The sequence below is a fragment of the Littorina saxatilis genome, linkage group LG12 (genome assembly GCF_037325665.1).
Source record: "Littorina saxatilis isolate snail1 linkage group LG12, US_GU_Lsax_2.0, whole genome shotgun sequence".
Taxonomy (NCBI): domain Eukaryota; kingdom Metazoa; phylum Mollusca; class Gastropoda; order Littorinimorpha; family Littorinidae; genus Littorina; species Littorina saxatilis.
Window position 1 is genome coordinate 23697362 of NC_090256.1, and position 26733 is coordinate 23724094.

General features: G+C 42.3%; 1 protein-coding gene across 2 annotated transcripts; it reads right to left on the minus strand.

Moving 5' to 3' along the window:
• Positions 1 to 1220: 1220 nt before the first annotated feature.
• On the minus strand, positions 1221 to 15936 carry LOC138981567 (serine protease HTRA2, mitochondrial-like). 2 transcript variants are annotated; one of them, XM_070354526.1, is made up of 7 exons: positions 15841 to 15936; positions 10315 to 10516; positions 8252 to 8446; positions 7680 to 7712; positions 6700 to 6814; positions 5409 to 5595; positions 1221 to 3885 (listed from the first exon to the last, which is right to left on the minus strand). In XM_070354526.1, the coding sequence occupies exons 2-7, from the start codon at positions 10495 to 10497 to the stop codon at positions 3720 to 3722; spliced, it is 879 nt and encodes a 292-aa protein (XP_070210627.1). In that variant the 5' UTR covers positions 10498 to 10516; positions 15841 to 15936; the 3' UTR covers positions 1221 to 3719. The 2 variants fall into 2 exon arrangements, with proteins under 2 accessions (XP_070210627.1, XP_070210626.1); XM_070354525.1 differs by lacking the exon at positions 15841 to 15936 and adding an exon at positions 12401 to 13057.
• Between the last annotated feature and the right edge of the window lie 10797 nt (positions 15937 to 26733).

Sequence of the window (26733 nt, forward strand, 5' to 3'; positions counted from 1 at the left end):
ACACACATGTAAACACATGCAGTGACGCACACACACACACACAATGTACGTACCATGCCTCTTTTAGAAAGTGTGCTTTTTTTCCCCCCAATATCTTTTTGTCAGCCTCCTAATTAAACTTCTTACTACCTTAGTGTTAATGTGTCTGCATATATACATATAATTGCATTTATGTGTGAGTGCATGTGTGTAATTGCTGCATTTGTGAAAAAAATACACCCATGTAGAAGTCAGCAGAAGCTAACTGTAAAGCCTACAGCTTTATGAGTACAAAAAGCTGCTTGGTTCATTCAGCTAAATCTTTGAGTATTATATATAGAAGAAAAGCTCGCTGACAATCATTTCAGGTAGTCATTTTGGGGAAGTGGTCATTACTGCGAAGTGGTTGCTAGTGCAGGTTCGACTGTTCTTTGTAAATTATGAACAAGTTGTCAAGTTCCACCAATCCATGTTGAGGTGATGCAAGTAAAAGAAAATAAAGCAGTGAAAGATCCCACTACTATACCTGCAGCAACTTAGATTTTCTGAGCACATAAATAATGACTATCCAAGTCAAGGAGTTACAACCAACAGGTTGAGGAACTTCTGTCATGAAAAAACTCTGAAATAGGCCAGGATCCAGGGACTGTGAATTAAGGCCCGGGTTGGGTGCATAGGCAAAGCCCCCCGCACAAAAATCCTTTAGGGCATTTCTGGAGTGTTTCAGGAGGCCCCTCCTGGCAGAAAATGTTATCATTTCTGAACAGTGTACTATAGCACATTGATCAGGACTTGAGAACTTAGTCTATAGATATAAAGTGATCTTTTCATCCAGGGTAAAAACTCAACTTTTTTGTTTTCATCATATTTTTTTTCTTTCTGGAAGACTTGCTTTCTTCCTCCGAAAACCAATCAGGTTTCTTCTGGAATGTGCGGATCTGAGGAGAATTCACAAGCCTTAAATAATTTGAGATCTTCTGTACTCATCTTTAAACAAAAATAAAAACAAAATGTATTTGCGAGCAATGAAAGTGGCACCATGCATTGGCTGTAAAACTTAACAAGTACCCTCCTGCGCAGAATCCTATGTCCTTTACATACTCATTGATCTCTCGTCCAAATGATGCACTTAGAGTTGCACGAAACTAATCATCATGTTGCAGTGTGGAACGGATGCAAGTGAAAGTGTATACAGGAGACAAAACAAACAGACAACAACAACAACCCAGCAAAAATAAAACTGAAGCTGAAAGACTCCTTTATTTGCACCATGTATATTTTATAACATACTACAAAGTAATGTAGAAGTGCAATTACTCTTGCATGCTATAGAGGAAGCTAGCTGTGTTCAACTATGTTCATAAATAACCACACTTTTAGAAGCATCACAGGTACATCAAAATCACGCCAAACATTTTCACCTAATCAGCCAATCAGTGAAAAAGACCTTAGATCCATTATTCTGAAGTCCAAACCAACAACTTGTCCAGTTGATGCCATACCCACACCACTGCATTTTGAGAATCTTGATGTGTTGTTGCCAACTCTTACTCAAATTGTCAATGATAGCCTGTTATCTGGTGTTTTTCCATCATTGTTCAAAACTGCACTTGTCAAACCACTGCTCAAAAAACCTAGTCTTGATGTCAATATTTTGAAGAATTATCGTCCTGTATCTAATTTATCATTCTTGTCCAAAGTTTTTGAAAAGGTAGTTTTGAAGCAGCTGTTGTCATAATTGAACACCCATGATTTGATCTCGCACTCTCAGTCCGCTTATCGCCCTTCTCACTGTACTGAAACAGCCCTACTTAAAGTAATCAGTGACATTCTGTCTGCTCTGGATGGTGGTGATGTGTCAGTGCTTACCCTACTTGACCTTTCTGCAGCGTTCGACACGATTGACCATGTCACGCTTCTCCATAGACTTCAGACTCTGTACGGCATCTCTGGTCCACCGCTAGCATGGCTAATGAGTCCTATCTCATTGGCAGGACTCAGGCTGTGCTTGTCGATGGCCAGATGTCTGCTCCAGCCCCACTTTCTTTCGGCGTTCCTCAAGGTTCAGTACTCGGTCCCATCCTTTTCATCATGTACACTGATGCCCCTCTCCACACTGATTCAAAACCATTCTGTTTTAAATCAGTCTTTTGCTGATGACACCCAGCTGTATAAACCCAGTCCCCATGCAGAGACACATTCCGCCATCCAGACCATTCAGACATGCATCACTGATGTTAAATCTTGGATGGTCGATAGCAAACTTAAGCTGAATGATGATAAGACTGAAGTCTTACTGTGCAAAAAGAAGAACACTACATTTCCCTCTCCCCAACCTGTTTCTGTTAAAATAGGCAACACCGACATTCTTTTCTCATTATCAGCTAGAAACCTTGGATTCACCCTTTCATCTGACATGACCCTTAACAAACATATATCTTTAGTCTGTAGAGCAGCTTATTTTGAGCTTCGTAAGATCAGCACCATTCGCCACACACTCTCCTCTCAAACAACTAACACTCTTGTCTGTGCCTTTGTTCTTTCTAAACTTGACTACTGCAACTCTCTTCTCTCTGGCTGTCCTCTGTACCTCCTGCATAAACTACAAAAAGTCCAAAACTCGGCAGCACGCCTCATTCTGAAAGCACGAAAACGAGATCACGCAACACCACTTCTTCACACACTGCATTGGTTATACCTATTCAAGCCCGCATTGACTACAGACTGTCCACCCTCTGCTTTAACTTCTTTTCTGGCTCGTCTCCTGCTTACTTCTCTGAACTCCACTGTCTATTCTCCAGCACGACAACTCCGTGCCTCTTCTGACTGTCGCATCCTTACCATTCCACACACCAAAACCAAAGGACAACGCACTTTTACTTCCTACGCACCCACACAATGGAATTCTCTCCCCTTTCACATCCGCCACTCTCAGTCACCCCAAGCATTCAAACGAGCACTTAAAACGCACCTCTTAAAAAAATACAACAAAAAATACAACCCCTGATTTTGTTTTCTCAGTCCATCAGTAGGCTACATGTAGTGTATTTGTTGTTTTAGTGATAATGTATATAAATATCAAGGACTGTTTTCAGTATTGTTGATAACATGTTCTATTTGATTAAGGGTATTCAGCTGCTATTTCCTTGTTTTTCACTACCTATTTTATTCATGTTTTTATTACTTAGTGGAAGAATCTTTTGTAATGTATGTTTGATGGTGTATGCTTTTAATTAAGCGTTGTTGACTATGAATGTAGATGTAAATGCTTGTATAACTGTGTTTTAATTTTAAATGTGTCAAGCGCAAAGAGCATAATTGTAAAGTTATGATGTTGCGCTATATAAATGCTCATTTATCATTATTATTATATAAAATTCATAGTACAGGCATAGGTAGACTTATCAACCTTACAAATACGGCCGCACTAACAAATACAAATCATTCAGAATCTTACACAGGACAGTTATTTGCTGAAAATATCAATATTCAAGAATACATAGATGTCGCACCATTCCACCACATTCAATGTTAAAGCCTGATGAGAACATTCTAGCACACATGTTCACAAACAAGACTGCTGTACCCTACACAAACATGATGATAAATAAAAATGTCCACAATATTTAAAACAAAGTGAATGTCATCCCTTACCATCATGGGTTTTCCTCTTTGAACCCAACACCATCTCATCTCTTTCACACAAATTGTCAAGTGTATACGATTATCTCCCCTGAACTCTAGCTTATTTCTTCTGACTCGACAGTGAAAGTCTTCTTCAGATGACCTCGGAAGGCCACAATGTTGAGAGTCTGTGATGACTCTACAAGCTTGTACACGTCAGAGGCAGACTGGATGGCTTTGCCGTTGATCTCCACTATGATGTCACCAGCTCGCAGACCACCTCTGCAACAACAACAGTTATACATATCTGACCGATTGTTTTCACACACACACACAAAGCACAGTAAGTTTGGTTAGAGAGAAAAATGGTCTATCAACCAACATAATGTAAGATAATTTTGACTTGTTTTGCATTCCTTGCATAAGGTGTGTATCATCTTTTGGTGGAGAATAATAGTGTACTCCATGTACTGAAACCATTAACCCCTTCACTGCCCACCCCCTACTTGATACTTGGTCATTTTCGGTTTGTCGTACGCCCATAACCGCATCTCGTACGGGGGATTTGTGTCGGCGGAATTTTGAAATTTTAAACGGGAGGTAAGCGTGGAAAATTGGTCCAAGCTCTAGTATAGGGTTGCTAAAAAGTAGTGATTTCCCTTGGACCGTCCGCAGAAGTTCGTATCACGTGACGAAAACTCGGAGAAAGTTCCAGACCTATAATCGTATTCAAGATGGCGGACAAAAGTCGAAGTTCAACCCGCAGGCCTGTCTTCAAGCGCTACAGTGCGCTAGAAGCTCTGCAAGAAGTGTTGAACAACAATGATAGTGGCGATGAAGACTTAGGAGGACTAGATGACAGTGATTCCGACGACAATGAGACAGACAGCAACCAGCACCACCCTCTTTTGTCGGAGGCTGTGGGTGATGAAGACAAAAATGACTCGAACTTCGAAATGGAAACTGAAAGTGACTCCGAGACTGAGTCTGATGCTGCCGAAGTTTCTGACCATGCTATTCCTAGCACAAGTACCGCACCCCCTCCTGTCGTGAGAGGTCGTGGTAGGGGGAGGGGCTCGAGTTCGCGGGGGCGGCGCGGCCGAGGAATGGGGCGTGGCCGAGGAATGGGGCGTGGTACCCTTATTCATTTATGGATTTACCACACAGAACACTTTTGATGGCTGTAATGTGAGTACCAGATGTTTGACTTCATTTTCATTATACACTTTCACCTGTTTTTGCAGTGTTTTGTGTTGTTTTATCTGCTGCAATGTATGTGTGTGTGTCCGAAAACTGTTTGTTTTGTGAACAAAATGTTCATTATATCAATATTTATAAAAACATTTTTAACAAAATCCTATTATTTTGATATCACATAATAGCCAAGGGTATTATAAAAAAAACATGCCAAATATCTAAGAGATATCTCAATAAATGAATGGGCAGTGAACAGATTAGTGAACCTACCCCAAAAAAATGAAATTTGGCCTGGCACACAGCAATACCAAAAGGCTATTATACTGTGGAAGTGAAGGGGTTAAAAGGAATGAAAAGACTTACATGAACACTGTAACCATTTGTTTATTTCTGCTTTCCATGAACTACCACTTCACAAGTAAAATCGGCAAACGACATGGGAAACTCCTGCTGCATAAGTACAGCTTCTCCTTGAGAATAGAAGTCGATTGCCAGTATGACAAAAAAGTTATTCAGATCAACAACAAAATTACTCTTTTCTGTATCACCTTCAAAGAAAGAATGAAGCCCATACTATAGAAAGTAATCAGTTAAAGAGCTGCAATTACTTGAACGCTGGCGATCCAACAATGATCTTGTGGATGATAACGCCACCACCGATGTCTGGGAAGTCTGGCACCCTGTTCTTCAGCTCCATGATCAGCTCTGGGTTCAGTGTCAGCATTGTAATGCCAATGAAACGTCGCCGTGTGGAGTCCGGGCCCATTCCAAACCAGTGACGCTGCTGAGGTTCACCTGCAAAGCATAAAGATTGGAGAAAAAGAAAATATATCAAGTACCTAAGAAAGAAAGAACAAGTCGCTTAAGGCGAAAATACAACATTTAGTCAAGCTCAGTCGAACTCACAGAATAAAACTGAACGCACTGCATTTTTTCTCCAAGACCGCATACTCGTAGTTTCGTCAGTCCACCGCTTGTGGCAAAGGCAGTGAAATCGACAAGCCAGAATAGTGCGGTAATGGTCGCGCTGAGCGGGATAGCACGCTTTTCTGTACCTATCTTTGCTTTAAATTCTGAGCGTGTTTTTAATCCAAACATATCATATCTATATGTTTTTTGAATGAGAAACCGACAAGGAATACGATGAACTTGTTTTTAAATCGATTTCGGACATTTTATTTTAATCATAATTTTTATATTTTTAATTTTCAGAGCTTCTTTTAAATCCAAATATAACATATTTATATGTTTTTGGAATCAGAAAATGATGAAGAATAAGATGAACGTAATTTTGGATCGTTTTATAAAAATATAATTTTAATTACAATTTTGAGATTTTTAATGACCAAAGTCATTAATTAATTTGTAAGCCTCCAAGCTGAAATGCAATACCAAAGTCCGGCCTTCATCAAAGATTGCTTGGCCAAAATTTCAATCAATTTGATTGAAAAATGAGGGTGTGACAGTGCCGCCTCAACTTTTACAAAAAGCCGGATATGATGTCATCAGACATTTATATAAAAAAAGAAAAAAACGTCTGGGGATATCATATCCAGGAACTCTCATGTAAAATTTCATAAAGATCGGTCAAGTAGTTTACTCTGAATCGTTCTACACACACACACACAGACACACACACACCACGACCCTCGTCTCGATTCCCCCCTCTACGTTAAAACATTTAGTCAAAACTTGACTGAATGTAAAAAAGTAAGAAAAGAAAAGAGAATAAAAGCATAATGAATAAAAGCAACTCTTCTCTCTTAAAAAATAAAACAGGAGCTAGGAGAAAGGAAATTGAAAGTAAGAAAGGAAGCAAACAAGGAAAGAAGAAAAAAATAAGGAAAAGAAAAAAAAAGGAAAGAAAAGAAAAGAAAAGAAAAACACAATGGCACCAACCTCTCTTCAAGACTTCATACACTTTATTGAGAAAATTAGATGCATAATCTGAAGGGATGGCAAAGGAGATGCCTGGAGTGACTTTCATGGTGTTTATACCAATTACTTCTCCATTCTGAAACAAACAAAATATGTCTGTTAACTCATGCTCATTTTATACCACCTTTTCTTTGGGTGGCTCCCAGGCAATCTCTCAGACTGATATTTGTCCTCAATTCTAAGTTTAATAAGTGTGAACTAGACAAACTTTGATAGTTGAAATTTCTCCTACATTCATTATAAACTTGGCAACAAAATGATTGCAACCATTTTTGAACCCAAACTAAAACATTCATTCCGTGTCTTTTCATTCAAACTTTCCCTGCCATCAAAGGCACTCAACTTAGCTGTCTGGCCAACTTTTGGGATTAAAGTTTTTTTTTTTACAGGGACCGCCTTCCAAATAAAGGTACCCTCAAAATCGACCTGACAAATATAGCCATATTTTGGCAACTTTGACATATGAGCATAAAGTCAAACCACTTTTTTTTTAAATCCAGAACAGGTTGCTTTGTTTCACTATCTTGCATATTTTTTGTGTTATGCAGGTGTCGGTCGAATGGGCGGTCAAAGACGGGAGGGTTTAGCGTCAAATTTTGAGGGGTATTTGAACAAAAAGCACAGTATGTCAGCAATGACCTGGTGGATTGCTTTGAAACTTTTAGGATCTTATGCCCACATACAAGACATACATCCGGTAGAATTTTGTCTTGTTACAGATATTTTTCAGATGAGAGGTGAAGGGGAACTTAAGGAAAAGAAAATTGGTTGGCATTAGTCTAGCTGTAGCCATAACTTGCTTCTTCAGGTAAATTTAGGAATTGGATTATATCACTTCGCTGCTGTTGAAGTAGCTTTCTTCCATTAACACTGATGATTCTTTAGATCTTAAAAGTCACAAAAGAAAGTACTGCTGAATAAAATGTAGATTACATACTCACCAGATTTACCAGAGGACCACCAGAGTTTCCAAACTGAAAAGAAGTAAGAAGCTCATAAAAAACAAACGTGTGTTGTGGATAGGCTAATGGAGACTACCAATGATAATCAACTTTAAATGGTATATATACAATTCCAAAGTTAAATGAGGAAATGTCCAGTCGTCATTATGATATACCCAAAGCTAATCTTTCCGTTTTGCGACTTCAAAGGGAAGGCATCTACCTGCCCATATAACACGTTGCAGACATCAACCCTCCAAGCATGAGTACATTCCACTGCATGCACAAAGAATAGCTGCAATGTTACTGCACTTTTTCAGCACCAACCAACTCTGAAATTATCTGCAATTTGTCTTTGGTTATGTTCTAAAACAGGGAACACCTTTTAAAAGCAATTCAGCTGTCTTGTATGTCAAGTATGATGTCATAATCAGACCTTTACCATCCGGACTGACTAGTTCAAAGCATGGTTCCGGTGAAGGCTCAAAACAATTAATCTTTGATGATCAAGCTTGAGACAAGACAACCAACACAGCAACTCACATAACGCATAACTGTTATAGTAAACTCACATTGATGAGCGCATCTGTCTGAATATACTCCATGTCCTTGTTCCTGATGCCCAAGTCCTTGCTACGACGCAGTGTACTGCTCACAATGCCACATGTAACTGTGTTGCTGAGCGCCAGAGGGCTTCCCATGGCAACCACCCACTCTCCTGCTCGCAGAGTTGATGACGGTCCCATTCGGAGCACTGGCAGACCTTTCTGGAAGTCAGAATTGCAAGTACACAGTTTTGAAAATAACGACTACTTTCGAAACCACTCGTAAGTTGACATCCGGTTTGTGTTATCTGCCTTTATTTCCTTCGCGCTATTTTAATCTACACTAACAAATTCACACATAATTCTATTACATAGAAGGTATTCCCCTTGAACCTTTGACAAGGCTTTGGTAGTCTTACAACATCACAAACAGTAAAATATATACACAGTATTATGTATCTCTGCTTTATATAATAATAATAATAATAATAATAATAATAATAATAAATGAGCATTTATATAGCGCAACATCATAACTTTACAATTATGCTCTTTGCGCTTGACACATTTAAAATTTAAAACACAGTTATACAAGCATTTACATCTACATTCGTAGTCAGCAACGCTTAAAAGCATACACCATCAAACATACATTACAAAAGATTCTTCCACTAACTAAGTTATAAAAACATGAATAAAATAGGTAGTGAAAACAAGGAAATACCAGCTGAATACCCTTAATCAAACAAAACATGTTATCAACAATACTGAAAACAGCCTTAGATGTTTATATACATTATCACATTATCACTAAAACAACAAATACACTACATGTACTGATGTAGCCTACTGATGGACTGAGAAAACAAAATCAGGGGTTGTATTTCTTGAAGAGGTGCGTTTTAAGTGCTCGTTTGAATGCTTGGGGCGACTGAGAGTGGCGGATGTGAAAGAGGAGAGAATTCCATTGTGTGGGTGCGCAGAAAGTAAAAGTGCGTTGTCCGTATGTTTTGGTTTTGGTGTGTGGAATGGTGAGGATGCGACAGTCAGAAGAGGCACGGAGTTGTCTTGCTGGAGAATAGACGGTGAGGAGTTCAGAGAAGTAAGCAGGAGACGAGCCAGAAAAGAAGTTAAAGCAGAGGGTGGACAGTTTGTAGTCAATGCGGGCTTGAATAGGTAACCAGTGCAGTGTGTGAAGAAGTGGTGTTGCGTGATCTCGTTTTCGTGCTTTCAGAATGAGGCGTGCTGCCGAGTTTTGGACTTTTTGTAGTTTATGTAGGAGGTACAGAGGACAGCCAGAGAGAAGAGAGTTGCAGTAGTCAAGTTTAGAAAGAACAAAGGCACAGACAAGAGTGTTAGTTGTTTGGGAGGAGAGTGTGTGGCGAATGGTGCTGATCTTACGAAGCTCAAAATAAGCTGCTCTACAGACTAAAGATATATATATGTTTGTTAAGGGTCATGTCAGATGAAAGGGTGAATCCAAGGTTTCTAGCTGATGGTGAGAAAAGAATGTCGGTGTTGCCTATTTGAACAGAAACAGGTTGGGGAGAGGGAAATGTAGTGTTCTTCTTTTTGCACAGTAAGACTTCAGTCTTATCATCATTCAGCTTAAGTTTGTTATCGACCATCCAAGATTTAACATCAGTGATGCATGTCTGAATGGTCTGGATGGCGGAATGTGTCTCTGCAGGGTGACTGGGTTTATACAGCTGGGTGTCATCAGCAAAAGACTGATTTAGAACAGAATGGTTTTGAATCAGTGTGGAGAGGGGCTTAGTGTACATGATGAAAAGGATGGGACCGTGGTTCTATGTGGTTCTTGCAAACAACTTTCATGAAATAACTGAAACTCTCCTAAAGCTGTTTAATACCAGACCTGACAAGCAGCCACAAAAATACTTTCTTGAAATTATTGGTCTGAAAGCGACAGAGAAGTGGGCAATAATACTGCATGCATGAATAAGAATAGCTGCAATGGGACTGTCCTTTTTTAGCACAAACCTACTCTGAAATTATCTGCAATGTGTCTTTGGTTATGTTTTAAAATGAAGGGGGGGGGGGGGGTGTGTGTGTAAAAGAAACCCTCTTACGGCATTGACTTTGACCGCCGCGAGGTCTGAGACGGGATCCACAGCCACAACAGTTCCCTCCATCTCCTTGCCGTCAAAGAAACGTATGCTGACTGACGCCTTGTTGGCGACAACATGGGCGTTGGTTATGATTAGGCCATCACTGTTCACTACAAACCCTGACCCATTGGAGGTAGTTATCATCCTGCTGCCAAATGGGTGTCTACAGAAGGTAAAAGGGAACACCTCATGAAAAGCAAACAGACAATTTAAATATCAGGTACAAACAAACAATCTTAACCTGTAATAGTGTAAAACTGCCATACATTTTTTTTTTTAAACCAATACAACCTCGCTTAGTCCAGAGTGTGGATATTTACTTCTGAAAAGAGCATTAAAAGTACATTTATAAGGCCCCCCCCAAAAATAGGTGTGGTTACGGTAACATAGCCAAAAAAAATAGGGTAGGTAGGTAGGCAATCACTTTTTTTTTTAAAACTTTTTTTTCTAATGTGTACAAATTAAACCTACTTGACAGGGAAATAAGTGTGCGACTCGGGCGCTTTCGCTTTCATTGCGTTTTTTGCACTCGTTTTTATATTTAGTCAAGTTTTGACTAAATATTTTAACATCGAGGGGGAATCGAAACGAGGGTCGTGGTGTATGTGCGTCTGTCTGTCTGTGTGTGTGTGTAGAGCGATTCAGACTAAACTACTGGACCGATCTTTATGAAATTTGACATGAGAGTTCCTGGGTATGAAATCCCCGAACGTTTTTTTCATTTTTTTGATACATGTCTTTGATGACGTCATATCCGGCTTTTCGTGAAAGTTGAGGCGGCACTGTCACGCCCTCATTTTTCAACCAAATTGGTTGAAATTTTGGTCAAGTAATCTTCGACGAAGCCCGGACTTCGGTATTGCATTTCAGCTTGGTGGCTTAAAAATTAATTAATGACTTTGGTCATTAAAAATCTGAAAATTGTAAAAAAAAATTAAAATTTATAAAACGATCCAAATTTACGTTTATCTTATTCTCCATCATTTGCTGATTCCAAAAACATATAAATAAGTTATATTCGGATTAAAAACAAGCTCTGAAAATTAAATATATAAAAATTATTATCAAAATTAAATTGTCCAAATCAATTTAAAAACACTTTCATCTTATTCCTTGTCGGTTCCTGATTCCAAAAACATATAAATATGATATGTTTGGATTAAAAACACGCTCAGAAAGTTAAAACAAAGAGAGGTACAGAAAAGCGTGCTATCCTTCTTAGCGCAACTACTACCCCGCTCTTCTTGTCAATTTCACTGCCTTTGCCATGAGCGGTGGACTGACGATGCTACGAGTATACGGTCTTGCTGAAAAATGGCATTGCGTTCAGTTTCATTCTGTGAGTTCGACAGCTACTTGACAAAATATTGTATTTTCGCCTTACGCGACTTGTTTTGTTTTGTTTTTGTTTTGACAAATGTAATAAAAGTTATAGGATCGGCCCCTAAAAATAGGGTAGGTCGGGTTACCGTAACCACACCTATTTTTTTTTTAGGCCTAATAAAAATAAAGGGGATATTTATATCGCGCAAATATTCTAAAACAGTTCTAAGCGCCTCACAAAAACCTAATACATGTATGTCATTCTTTACATTCTTTGTTGTCAGATGCTGTTAAAACGAAAGTGCTGCATATGTTTCTTTGGCACTCAGCAAAGAGAATTAATGTTGCTGTATAAGTTTCAAGTTATTTTAATTTGTGTATTATGTGATCTGCACATTTAAAAAAATAAAATTTTGCAGTGTTTTGCTGTGGGGCTTGCACAAATAAATCTTAGTTGTTGTTGAATTGTATGGTGGACATAAAAAAAAAACCTTTTAAAAAGCTGAATGGGCGGAGGGAGATGGGAACATGAGAAACAAAGGCAATGGGCCCGTCCGAGTGTGAACAGGGAACATTTACATGAAACAAATTATCCAATACATGTCATGAAGGTAAACACCTTGTTCTCAGAATCTCACCATGCACAACCACACACAATCTTTTTTTTAGTTGCATTTCTTTGATAGTTGCTGTGGTGTTTTTCTTGTTTGTTAATCACATGTACCTTTCTTTAAGTTCAATGTACACAACTGCTGGGGCAGCTATTTCAACAACATCTGCTATGAAGTTGAAGCGTCTGGTTGGAGGGATCCCTGAGCTATCTATTGATGCGGCCGAAACGGTGTTTTTAGGGCTGGGATTTGATGTAAAAGTTTGACCAGGCAAGACTGTGTTGCCAGTGGAACTAGGAGTTTCTATGTTGCCTGAGAAACTAGGAGTTTCTATGTTGCCCATGGAAAAAGGCGTTTGAACAACTGTTGCTGTCGACGATTTTCTTCTGCGGTGCAAAATCAGTCCAATCAGAAAAGCAGCTGAGCCAACGGCAACGGCGACACCGAGGCGAGCGTAGCTTCGTTTTGTTTCGTCATTCGCTGTCCCGTGTGCCCCACGCACACTTGCAGCTGAGAGACCGAAGACACTTCGCCCAATGTTCAAATCGAAAGCTGGTTTTGAAACATTAGTTTTTCTCGAATCAATGCAGCTGGTGTTAATTCCTGCCAACCGGTTAACTGGATGGCGGGTGATACATTTTATCACGACACATCTGGCACTAAACATTGCCATAATGCCTATAACTTTGATAAAGATGTACACACAATCTTCAAGACCCCTCAGTAAACGTTTGCAAGGTCAGCCATTTTAGCTAACTGAAAGTAGAGTTGATATACGTTATTTTCGCATAATGCTGTTGCCCTTCATAGAAAGACAATTTCTGATCCCGAATGGATAACATGTTTTTGATGTAAAAAGAGAACAAATAGAATTATCAAAATTTAAACAGCACAGTTTTTAAAGCAGAACACTGTATCATCAACTGACATGAATCGAAGCTAAAGGTATCCACTCTACTCTTCCTGTTCTGTAACATCAGAGTTGTCGACCGTCGTGGTTTCGATTTCCTCTGCACTCCTGCCGCGTGACAACAGGAGCTTGCATGCTCGTGTGCGCGTAACCACAAGGCTTTAGAAACAAGTAGATCTCGGTGGGAGGTAGGTTCTTCTGCTTAATTTATGACGAGACACTGTACCAACAAAACAACACTGAAGGCTGACACCATAAAAACAACAACTTGACAAGCAAACAAACGAACACAAAAACATTGCACCACACAATATAGATTATAATAAAGAACCGATGCTTAGTACTGATATCAAAGTCAACGAAGAAGCAAAACTCACACGTAGTCTGGGGACTCGTGGCAGGATACTGCATATCATTGAACAAAGCACCAAAATTGGCATACATATACCTTTTTCAATTCTCTATCGAATAAGAGGATGACACAACTGATCGGACAAGGTCATGACCTTCAAACCTATACTCTTCATAAAAAGAAACGCATCAATTCTTAAAGTCTCTATACTGCCAGTTTTTGTCAGAATCAAGTTTGCAAAATGAGAAAAAGAAAGCCCTTTAGTATTCCTAATGGCATGAGAGGATGACAATTTGATTAAATCATCACGATTATACTCGTCTTAAAAAATAAAGCATCATTCCCAAAATTCGCGCACAAAATTAGCAAGTTAGTATAAGTGCAAAACAGAGCAAGAACACATCCTTTTTAATAATAATAATAAAGATAGCTTATATAGCGCCGCTTCACAAATTTAACTATGCTCTTAGCGCTGTACATCGAGATATAATAACAATTTCAATAATATAAATACAAAGATGATATTATAATAATACACATTTACAAATATCACTCACGTGCATACATCCTCGTGCACACCACGCGCATACACACTCCCACTCATTAACAAGTGCTTCCATCCCCCTGCCACTGAGATGTTCATATAACCCCCTGGACAAGCTCACACCATGTCCGTCTCCTCTCTGGACTGTACATGTATACACTCAGCAAGAAAAAAAAAAAAGACTAAATGCAAATTTCATACAGAACCCTATAGCTCAATCAAAGCTGAAGCAACTATACAAAAAAGACACATTCAAACAACAAATCTAACTTCACCTCTAACAGTCTATAAAGATGGCAAGGACAATTTACAAGGATTCGCGAAAAAGGTGCGTTTTAAGGGAACTGCGGAAAGAGTCCTTAGAAGCAGAATGGCGAACGGAGGAAGGGAGAGAATTCCAGACAATGGCAGCCGCAGAAGCAAACGAGCGATTTCCAAAAGAAGGCAAGCTTCGCTCGAGAGTTTCCAGTTTGCGACTGTCAGCGCATGAGCGGAGGTTGTAGTCAGAGGGATTGTCATATGTGACGAGCAGTTCCTTGAGGTATTTAGGGCCATCTTCAAATTTGGCAGAGAAACAGATACAAGCAAGCTTGTATCTGATACGAGCGGACACGGGAAGCCAATGAAGGGAACGAAGAAGTGGTGTGACATGATCAAACTTCTTAGAACGATATATCAATTTGGCGGCAGAGTTTTGTACCTTTTGGAGTGACTCGACAAGTTTTTGATCACAGCCATAGAACAGGCTGTTGCAATAGTCTATTCTGGATAGAACTAGAGAACAGGCTAGAGTTTGAGCGGCTTGGGGGGTAAGATAGTGGCGGATAGAACTGATTTTCCTTACGTTACTGTACGCAATTGTGCGGATGTTTTGGACGTGCTGGGAAAGGTTGAGGAAGTGGTCGAAGGTAACGCCAAGATTAGTCACAGAAGAGACAAAGTTGACGTCGCTATCACCAACATGAATGCTAGAAGGCAAAGAATTTTCAGGGAAAGATCTGTACTGGGACCTGACAAGCATGGATTCAGTTTTCGAGTCGTTTAGCTGTAGTTTGTTAGCCGTCATCCACGCCTTTACAGCAACAACACAGTCTTCCATTTCACTCACAGTGGTATCAATTTGATCAATCTCACTGTCTTTGTACAACTGGTTGTCGTCTGCAAAGGCGTGGTGATCGATAGGATACTGTTTGACGAGGTTAAAGAGGGGGTTCATGTACAAAACAAAAAGAACTGGACCCAACACGGATCCCTGAGGAACACCGAACTGAAGGACTGTGGATTCTGAACTGATGCCGTTTACCACGACTGTTTGAATCCTATCCGACAGATAGGACTCAAACCAGGACAGTGCAGAACCTGTGATGCCAAAAGTTGCCTCAAGGCGGGCTGTCATAATTGAGTATCCCCTGCGACAATTAAACACACAAAAGCACGCAGTCTCAAGTTCACAGTAACAGAAATACACCTTTCACCAAATTGTAAACTCGGTTTCGGGGCGCGTGTTGTTCGTTTTACTCGCAAAAAGGCAAACAATGCCTACGCGACATCTTCTCAAACTTTCGCAAAACAGCAATGTTTGATGGATCCATATCTGCTTATCGAGTAAACAATGTATCCATTGGAAAGGTAACAAGGTCACTAAATCGCTTGACATACATTTTGAGTGATCATGAGCTTGATATCACTTACCATACTTTCCCGCAAACAACAATACAGAACTTCACGCTTGATTACGTAAACTCACCTGTAACTGCCGTCTATCTTGATGTTTATGAGGCCTGGATGTCACTCCTGTAGCATGATCCGCCACAGGAGCACATGACTTCCTTCTGCCTTGTTCTGAGGTATATAAGAAGGCCAGAATACACTCTTCAAAAAAAGTTAAGGATCACTTTTTTACAAGCACGCCACACAAAACAGACAAGACCGAATTCTTTCTTTTTTTTTAAAAATTATATAATTGAACAACCAAGGAGTAATGACAAACAAAGCAAAGATCGAACGCGGCAGCGACAATTTAGCTAGAGTGTGTCAAACGTGACAACCCTCGAAAATGGAATTCACAACAATGTGAATCAGTGTCAATAACGCGTGTGCCCTCCGTAGTGTGCCAGGCATTCAACACATCGTTGGCGCATGGAGTGGATCAGGTTGCATATATGAATGCTCTGGGAACTCCATTTCACTCCTGCTGGAGCCATTGCAGCAGTTGACCCAGATTGGCAGGAGGAGGGTGTGCCAGGCATTCAACACATCGTTGGCGCATGGAGTGGATCAGGTTGCATATATGAATGCTCTGGGAACTCCATTTCACTCCTGCTGGAGCCATTGCAGCAGTTGACCCAGATTGGCAGGAGGAGGGTGCACATGTGCTCTATGGGGTTCAGGTCCGGGCTGTTGGCTGGCCACAGCATCCTGTTGACCCTGGCCTGCTGGATGAAGGTGTTTACAACTGCAGAGCGATGGGGAGGTGCGTTGTCATCCTGAAGAATCGCACGAGGGCCGATCGCTTGGAGGGCTGGAACGACCAGGGGTTGCAGGATCTCATTCTGGTAGCGGACACCGGTCAAGTTGCCCACTGCATGGTACAGAGGTGTCCTTAGACGTGTGCTGATCCCTCCCCAGATCATCACAGAGCCTCCGCCAAAACGCTGTCGTTCCAGAACAGCACCAAGATGAAATGCGTCATCGTCTAATGTTCTTGCAAAATTCAGCAAACTGCTGACGTCTGTATCGAAAATAAGGACTGTTTCTTTCCCTTGCCTTTGACCTTGCAGCTTTGGCACCATACGAAGAGGTCTCTCTTTGAGTCTTGTTGTATGAACCTTTTTGTTATATGGACAGTCCAGCTCACGAAACTGGCTGTCATGTACTTTGCACAGTTCAGACATTTTGAACAGTGACATGGACTTGCTTTCTCTCTCTTCTTCAATAAAAACAAGTCGCGTAAGGCGAAAATACAATATTTAGTCAAGTAGCTGTCGAACTCACAAAATGAAACTGAACGCAACGCAACGCAGCAAGACCGTATACTCGTAGCATCGTCACTCCACCGCCCGTGGCAAAGGCAGTGCACGTGGAATTGACAAGAAGAGCGGGGTATTCGTTGCGCTGAGAAGGATAGCACGCTTTTCTGTACCTCTCTTCGTTTTAACTTTCTGAGCGTGTTTTTAATCCAAACATATCATATCTATATATTTTTGGAATCAGGAACCGACAAGGAATAAGATGAAAGTGTTTTGAAATTGATTTGGACACTTTAATTTTGATAATAATTTTTATATATTTAATTTTCAGAGCTTGTTTTTAATCCGAATATAACATATTTATATGTTTTTGGAATCAGCAAATGATGGAGAATAAGATAAACGTAAATTTGGATCGTTTTATAAATTTTTATTTTTTTTTACAATTTTCAGATTTTTAATGACCAAAGTCATTAATTAATTTTTAAGCCACCAAGCTGAAATGCAATACCGAAGTCCGGGCTTCGTCGAAGATGACTTGACCAAAATTTCAACCAATTTGGTTGAAAAATGAGGGCGTGACAGTGCCGCCTCAACTTTCACGAAAAGCCGGATATGACGTCATCAAAGACATTTATCAAAAAAATGAAAAAAACGTTCGGGGATTTCATACCCAGGAACTCTCATGTCAAATTTCATAAAGATCGGTCCAGTAGTTTAGTCTGAATCGCTCTACACACACACACACACACACACACACACACGCACAGACAGACACACATACACCACGACCCTCGTTTCGATTCCCCCTCGATGTTAAAATATTTAGTCAAAACTTGACTAAATATAATTTAAAGGAGTTTACTTAACACTGTTAACACTGTTAACTTAACACCGTGTACACTACATTGGGTGTGCACGTTAAAGATCCCACGATTGACAAAAGGGTCTTTCCTGGCAAAATTGCTTAGGCACAGTTAATAATTGTCTACCTATACCCGTGTGACTTGGAATAATAGGCCGTGAAAGGTAAATATGCGCCGAAATGGCTGCAATCTACTGGCCGTATAAAATTTCATCTCACACGGCATCACTGCAGAGCGCCTAGAACTGTACCCACGGAATATGCGCGATATAAGACTCATTGATTGATTGATTGATTTCATTTGTTCGTGTGCGTCATTAATTCCCCGTTCTGCTAAGATTGTACAAAGTCAACTTGCAAGTTGAATGATATTTGGCGTCCAAGGCATGCATATCCCCCTCTGATAATTTTCCCAAGAGTGATCGGTCCTGCACAATCTCTGCATATTCACGAATTGTTTGGTCGATGGTAAATGTACATGCGTTCACAAGTTTTTCAGAAGTACCATCTTTTCCGCAAAAAAACCCAAGTCTCATCGGGGTCACACACAGTCACAGGTCCTATCGTCTTCCTTGTTTTGACGGGGCTATGCAGTTCTTTCTGGTCATTATCTTCTTCTTTCAAGTATCTCTTCTCAGCACGAGCAATTTTCTGGTTATCAAATTTGTTCCTGCAGGTTCTGTGCCATACAGCTTTTTTTCTCTTCAAAGGTTGTCTTCATATAGTTACCTTGTTCAAGGAGATCCTTGTTCAAATATCAAACACAGACGAATCCCCAAGGGCTTCAAGTTTCAAAATATTGTCGACGTACCCAGTCTGCACGCCAGCTTTGGTAAATTTTGATTGTGTCGGATTTACTCATTTTTCTTCTGTTTCTGTTTGGCATATCGCACATAAAGACCAGTCGATCAGGGCACGGGTCTCTAACATTACCTTCATGAACCGATTCTTCTGAAGACTCCTCTTGTGATGGCAGTGGTCTGGGATCCAAGCTTTTTTTCCTGGGCAGATTCCGGGAGATTGTGAAGGTCCAGGGAAGTCTGCATCTAGGATGAGATAACCTAATCAAAACAAACAAGGGCAATAAATCAACTGCAAAACAATTTTGTCTGTGACTTAATCACACACACACACACACACACACACAAACACACACACACACACACACACACACACACACACACTCCTAATACACAAGCGAGCACGCATATCCACCCCCCCCCCCCCTTCACCCTTTCGCCACATACCTTCGCGAACCGCGTCTTCAGAAGACGTTCCTTGTTTTGGCAGTGGTCTTGAATCCATGCTTTCTCTTGACTGATGCAAGGGTCAGGGAACGTCTCTGTACCAGAGTGATAAAACCGAATCAAATACAGACAAACAAGGAAATAAATCACATGAAAGACAATGTTGTATGCGACTTAACTACCCACACACACACACACACACACACACACACACACACACACACACACACACATACATTCTCTCTCTCTCTCTCTCTCTCTCTCTCTCTCTCTCCACACACACACAGGCACACACATGTACACGGTACACACACACAAACACACACACACCCACACGTACGCACATACACGCACATACATACACACACACACACACACACACACACACACACACACACACACACACACGTACCAACACGCATGGTTAGGATATTAGGTTACATTAGATTTGTGACCTGATCGTCTGCGGCTCTGTGCAGCGAATGAGAGAACCCAGTAGTGACCGCACGCAAAAGGCACGTGGATTGAATGAAGCATGCACTTCAAATGTCTGTGTTTTCTTATGATACCTATAATGTTAATGCTGCTGCTGCTGCTGCGTTCGTGGGCTGAAACTCCCACGTACACTCGTGTTTTTTGCACGAGTGGAATTGTACGTGTATGACCGTTTTTACCCCGCCATTTAGGCAGCCATACGCCGTTTTCGGAGGAAGCATGCTGGGTATTTTCGTGTTTCTATAACCCACCGAACTCTGACATGGATTACAGGATCTTTTTCGTGCGCACTTGGTCTTGTGCTCGCGTGTACACACGGGGGTGTTCGGACACCGAGGAGAGTCTGCACACAAAGTTGACTCTGAGAAATAAATCTCTCGCCGAACGTGGGGACGAACTCACGCTGACAGCGGCCAACTGGATACAAATCCAGCGCGCTACCGACTGAGCTACATCCCCGCCCCTATAATGTTAATAGACTGCCGTACCGATTTCTGTACATGCGTTAACATCATCAAGATTCAAGAGTTAATTACCAATTACATATCGAAGATGTACAAAATTCAATTTGATCAGTTTCTGACTGTCAGTGCCGCATAAAAACGAAAGCAAGGTAAACACGAACAGATCTAAACAGCAAGGCGTTTCCAAGATTTTGTGTCAACAAATATTGTTGAAACAGTGTTACGAACAATAGACGCTGCTTTCAAACTATTCCTGGAAAAACAGTCATTCAGAGGAACTCTTACGATCGTAGACTGGAACCATCTACAGAACGATCAAGTTCTGGCAGGATCTGTGGAGATCTTAAAATCTCATCTCCACCCAGTTTAGGACTTATTTTATATGCGCACCTCTCTTCCGTTGATCAAATTACGAGAAATGTTTTTTTCAACGTATTGACACAGAATGATACAGATCTGGCATTCATTGCAATCACTTTCGCGCCCACTCACCCCCCCCCCCCTCGTCTACCCCCCCCCCCCTTAAAAACATGTTTAAATGTTAAGCGTCTTACCGTTTACTCCAAGGTCGTGGGTGCAAAGTATATATAGCAGGTGCCTTCATTCTGCAAACTCAAACGCCATCCTGTTGCTCTTCAAGCAGACGACAGGTATTCCGCGCAAAGCGATACGTCTAAAATCTGATTGGCTAATATTCCGAAGGTCGCGGATAACTCGTGTTGGAGTTATCTCCCGCGCTGCGTTGTTTACCTTCGAAACTATTTTTATTTAATTAATTTTTTCACCCTTTCATACTTGCTGGATGACTTGTGTCATCCTCTTAATCGATTCTTTGTACTTTTATGTGCAATTGCTGAGAAAACTACAATTTTTTCAATGATTTGCAGTATTGTGGTGTATTCTTGCCACGAGTCCCCAGACTAGACGTTCCTTGGAATACATGCATCTTGACGGTACTTTAGAATGATCTACGGACGGTAACGGCTTGTGACAGTTTTGAGAAGCACGAGAGTTTCATGTAAATTAAATGTGAACAGGCAAAGTTGAACTTAGTTATTGTTCACAACTTGCTATTGCGTCGTCTGCTACCTTTCTTTGTTTACCTTTTCGGCTAGTAGGTTAGCTCCCCTGATTCACCAAGACTGACCTCTTTAGAGGCTGACCTAATTACCCAGTCTCATTGGTCCAGCGAGCGATGCATAGCTGACTTTTGAATCGGTGTAGGGATTTTAAGATGACCATTTGCAACATAATCTTGTAGACTCTTTGTGTAGGCAAATTGCATTTTGAATTAGGGAATTGTTTAAAAGGTATTTTGTAGACAAGTTTTTCTAAGCAACTTATTGTGTAAGTTGAGTTTTCAGGTGTGGTCAGCGCACTACTTTTATCGCCCTATCATCTTAGCTGCAGTCAGTCCGGTACTGCTCTAGAACTGTCCATTTACGCACTGCGCCATCTTGAACCAGTGACCACATTTTTTATCTTCTGGCTACCCCCCGCGGGTTAGGGGGAGTCCCATATTGGTTGGGACTAGAAAGAATTTACCCGATGCTACCCAGCATGTGGTAAGAGGCGACTAACGGTTCTGTTTCTTCTCTTCTTTTGTCTTATTTCTGCCTTACCAGTCCTTTCACCTATATTTCCTTCCAAGAAAACTCTCCCTACTATTCCCTGCAGTTTTCCAATTCTTTTCTTGTTGTCTTATTTCTACCTGACTGGATCCATCACCTTTATTTCACTTACCAAAAGACTTCTTTTCCACATCCTTATTTCTCTGCACCCCGCATGTCGTATGAGGCGACTAACGGATTCTGTTTCTCCTTTTACCCTTGTTGAGTGGTTCTTGTATAGAATATAGTCAATGTTTGTACAGATTTTAGTCAAGCAGTATGTAAGAAATGTTTAGTCCTTTGTACTGGAAACTTGCATTCTCCCAGTAAGGTCATTTACTGTACTACGTTGCAAGCCCCTGGAGCAATTTTTTGATTAGTGCTTTTGTGAACAAGAAACACTTAACAAGTGGCTCTATCCCATCTCCCCCCCTTTCCCCTATCCCATCTCCCCCCTTTCCCTCGTCGCGATATAACCTTCGTGGTTGAAAACGCCGTTAAACACCAAATAAAGAAAGAAAGAAAGAATCTTCTGGCTGCGTTTCATCAGTTTGATCTGATTCCCGGTGTCACGATTTCATCTTTCGCCTGTGTACATATTTCCCCCTCGACATATACTCAAGACTGAAATGTTGTTTCCTGGTAAAATTAAGAATTGAAATTATTTATGGACGAAAAGCATATCAGTTTCTTGCATGTGAAGAAAATTGGTGGTAAAATGTAATAGATTTCACCCCCAAAATCGAATTCTTCGAAAACGTGTACTGAGTGGTTTCGTCCCTTGAGTGAGAAGGAAAACATTTTAGGATGAATCAAATTTCTAAGTTAAATAAAACAAATTGGTTGGACAAATTTGGCCCCATGAATGTAAGGTACACAAGGTCGCTCATCAGTACTATCGAAGGGGGTGTTTTTGTATTCAGTGTAGAGTCTATACTAGATCAACGAGGCCGAGAAGCGAAATATCAACACGGCGAAAGCTGAAAACGTCACACCGGACCGTATATAAGCTGATGCCTACCCGTACCAGCTGATGATGTGAGGCGACCCACGACCGCCTGTTTATTGGTTTATTTTCTGCTCTGAGGTGTGAGGTGATGAATAAACCCATGCACACTCTATGCTGATGTTCGAGTTTTCCTTCCCCTTGTTAGAACTGGCGTCGTCGACACAGGATGCGAAGGACTCCACCTCAGGGCTCGGGAGAGCCACGACTACGATGACAGATCGCTAACTGATATTTTTTGACATTGTGCTTGCATTTTCTGTATTTTGTGCCTGTTGATTGTATATATATATATACACAAGATGGGTGAACCAACGCTGCAGGGTTTGGCTGTGGAGCTTCAGGCACTTAGGACCCGAGGACAGCAGATTGTCATCATCCACAAGGAGAGGACTGTGAAAAAGTTCTGGGGGGCAACGGAATCTCTTCGACAGTTCGAGGAAGAGGTGAAGGAGCTGTGGGCCTCTGGGCCTGACAAGACGAATGCGGAGAAGGTCAGCGCAATCTTGAACAATATTAGCGATAGCTTGAGAGACGAGTTGGAATGTCACCCAAAGGCATCGAGGGAAAACCCAGACAGTCTTTTGAAGATTGTCAAGGACACTTACGGAGAGAAGAGAACCCTGAGCGCTCTGCTTGGCGAGTTCTACAACACCTCCCAACGCCCCCGCGAGAGCGTGAGGGAATACTCACACTCCCTCAACAAGATGTTTAGGGATGTGCAGCGGCGACAGGTGGCAGACGAAGATCAGGCCTTAGAGGACAAGGTTCTTTGGGACCACTTTGTGGCCAAACTTCATAGTGCGGACCTGCGGCGCCGTCTCCGGGAGAAAGTCCATGAAAAGCCAGCGTCAACCTTCCTGGAAATCCGCGACAAAGCCGTTCGATGGACCGCCGACGATGAAGGGAGTGAAGAAGTTAGGGCAGCTCCAGCATAAACAGATCTGCTAGCATCTACCATGGAGAGAATGCTGGACGAAATGCAAAGGATGGAGGAGCAACTCCAAGCACTTCAAAATGCACCCCGTCAGCAGCAACGCTTCACTTCGCGTGGGCCTCGTTTCACTTCGGATGGGCAGATAATTTGCTATGGCTGCAATAAACCTGGCCACATCCGCATGAACTGTCCGGGAAACGCCAGACCTCAGTGAGCGAGGGTCAGGCTGCTGAGGAAAGGAAGACTGGCTCGCAGCTAGAGAAGCTGATAGGGAGTACATAGCCCCAGGACGACGGTGAAGGTGGGAAGACAGGAGGCAGAGGCACTAGTGGACACTGGCTCGCAGGTGACGATGATGGGAGAGAGTATGTTCCAGGAGATGTTTGGAAGGAACGGTAATCTTCAACCTGTGGACCAGTGTCTTCGTATCACTGCAGCGAACGGCCTCAGCATTCCCTACGTTGGCTACTTTGAGACAGACGTTGAGGTCTACGGTTGCTTGGTCAAGAATAGGGGTATCCTGGTGCGCAAGGACAGAGCCTCTGACAACGTCGACCCTATTATCTTTGGAATGAACGTGCTGCGAGACATAGACCCCAGCCATCTCCAGTTTGCCAAACCGCGCCACATCCAAGGCTTTGCCAGGGTGGCACGTATACATGTCCTCCTTTTACATTCCCCCCAAGTCCGTCAGCAGTATCAGGGCGACTGGTGCAGGATCCGCTTCTGGAGCAACAATCTTAGTGGAGCCCCTTGCTAGCTGCCCAGTGAAGGGTCTGCTAGTGCCAAGCACCCTTACCACCGTCCAAGGAAACAGCTTCTGGGTTGAAGTCATGAATCTTAGTGATGAAGGCGTGACTCTGCGCCAAGGCCTGCGGTTAGGTAGTGTGCAGACAGTAGATGGCACCCTTTCCCCTGATATATCGGTAGAGCTTGAGGCTCAGTCCCACCATATCCATGTTTCCCTCAACTCGACGACGACCCTTTCTCCAACGTCCCCGTCCCCATCCCAGTCCAAATTCCCTGATTCCCCTCCCCTGCCAGTAGATTTAGATGGTTGTGAGTGTAGCCCAGCAGAGAGAAAGAGGCTTGAAGCACTGTTGCAACAGAATAGAGATATGTTCTGTTGGATGGTGGAGCGCTGGGTTACACAGAGAGGACAACGCACACCATGCGCATGGAGGACGACCAACCAGTTGCGTCAACTTTCCGCAGAATCCCCCCCTCCCAGTATCAAGAAGTCAAAGAGCACATCCAAATGCTTTTGGACCAGAACATTATTCAAAAGAGCTCTAGTCCCTTTGCGTCCCCGGTGGTAGTCGTTCGGAAGAAGGACGGTTCGATACGCCTTTGCGTAGACTACAGACGCCTGAATGCAAAGACCAAGAAAGATGCCTACCCTCTCCCACGCATTGATGACTCCTTGGATGCCCTTGGGGGTGCTAAGATGTTATCTACATTGGACCTAGCCTCTGGCTACCATCAGGTCGCCATGCGAGAACAGGACAGGGAGAAAACTGCCTTCATAACTCCCTTCGGCCTGTATGAGTACCTGCGAATGCCGATGGGCCTTGCCACTGCTCCAGCAACATTTCAGCGCTTGATGCAGAGCACCATGAACGACTTGGTGTTCCAGATTTTGCTCATATACCTGGATGACCTGCTGGTTTACAGTAGAGACTTTGATGAGCACTTGCAGCGACTCCAGGCAGTTTTCGACAGACTGAAAGAGGTGGGCCTGAAACTAAACCCCAGGAAATGTTTTCTGGCAAGAAAGAGCGTAGAGTATTTGGGATACACGGTTTCTGGTGAAGGCATTGCAAACTCCAAGTCCAAGATCTTAGCAGTCAACGACTGGCAGACACCCCAAACGCTGCGCGACCATCGAGGATTTTTAGGCTTTGCTTCCTATTATCGCCGCTTTGTCAAGGACTTTGCCAAACTTGCCCTTCCACTTCACCATCTTGTCTCTCCGATTTACCAGCAAGACAAGGAGAGGAAGAGGAAGAGTAAGCACCAGCACGTCGGATCAGCATGGACTTCCGATTGCCAGCTTGCCTTCAATGCTTTGAAGTCAGCCCTCACGACGGCCCCTGTCCTTGGCTATGCCGATTACACCCTGCCATTCATCCTGGAAACAGATGCCAGCATGGAGGGTCTTGGAGCTGTGCTGTCCCAGGAGCATGACGGTGGTCGCCGTGTAATTGCCTACGCTTCAAGGAGTTTGCGCCCAAATGAGAAACAGATGCAAAACTATAGTAGCATGAAACTGAAGTTGCTCGCCATGAAATGGGCGATGTGTGAGAAGTTCCGATGTTACTTGATGGGCGCCTCTACAACTGTCTTCACCGACAACAATCCGCTCGGCCATGCAAAACTAGGGGCGGTGGAGCAGAGATGGGCAGCAGAACTGGCCTGCTTCGACTTCTCCGTCAAGTATCGCTCTGGTAAAGAAAACGCAAACGCTGATGCTCTGTCAAGATTCCCTGTAGAGAAGCCGGAAGGACCAGGAGACGAGCTGACAGCTGTATCCTGCTCAGCCCAGGCAACTCACCCTCGCCCCAACACCCCCATTGTTGTTGCTGTCCATCACGTGACAGTGAGAGAGCTTTCGGACATAGGAAGAGCAGAGAAGGCCTCAGAATACTCCGAATTTGAGAGACTACAAGCCAGCACCTTCCCTTCCCTTACCCCACAACAAATTTCCCTGTCCCAGGAAACTGATCCCTCCATTTCCCCCCTTCTCCCTGCAGTTAGATGCAAAACCAAGCCCCCCAGATGCAAGCGAACCAAGCTAGACTCTGAATACATAGCACTGGTCAAGCAATCAATCAATCAATCAATGAAGCTTATATCGCGCATATTCCGTGGGTACAGTTCTAGGCGCTCTGCGGTGATGCCGTGTGAGATGAAATTTTATACGGCCAGTAGATTGCAGCCATGTCGGCGCATATTTACCTTTCACGGCCTTATTCCAAGTCACACGGGTATGGTAGACAATTATTAACTGTGCCTAAGCAATTTTGCCAGGAAAGACCCTTTTGTCA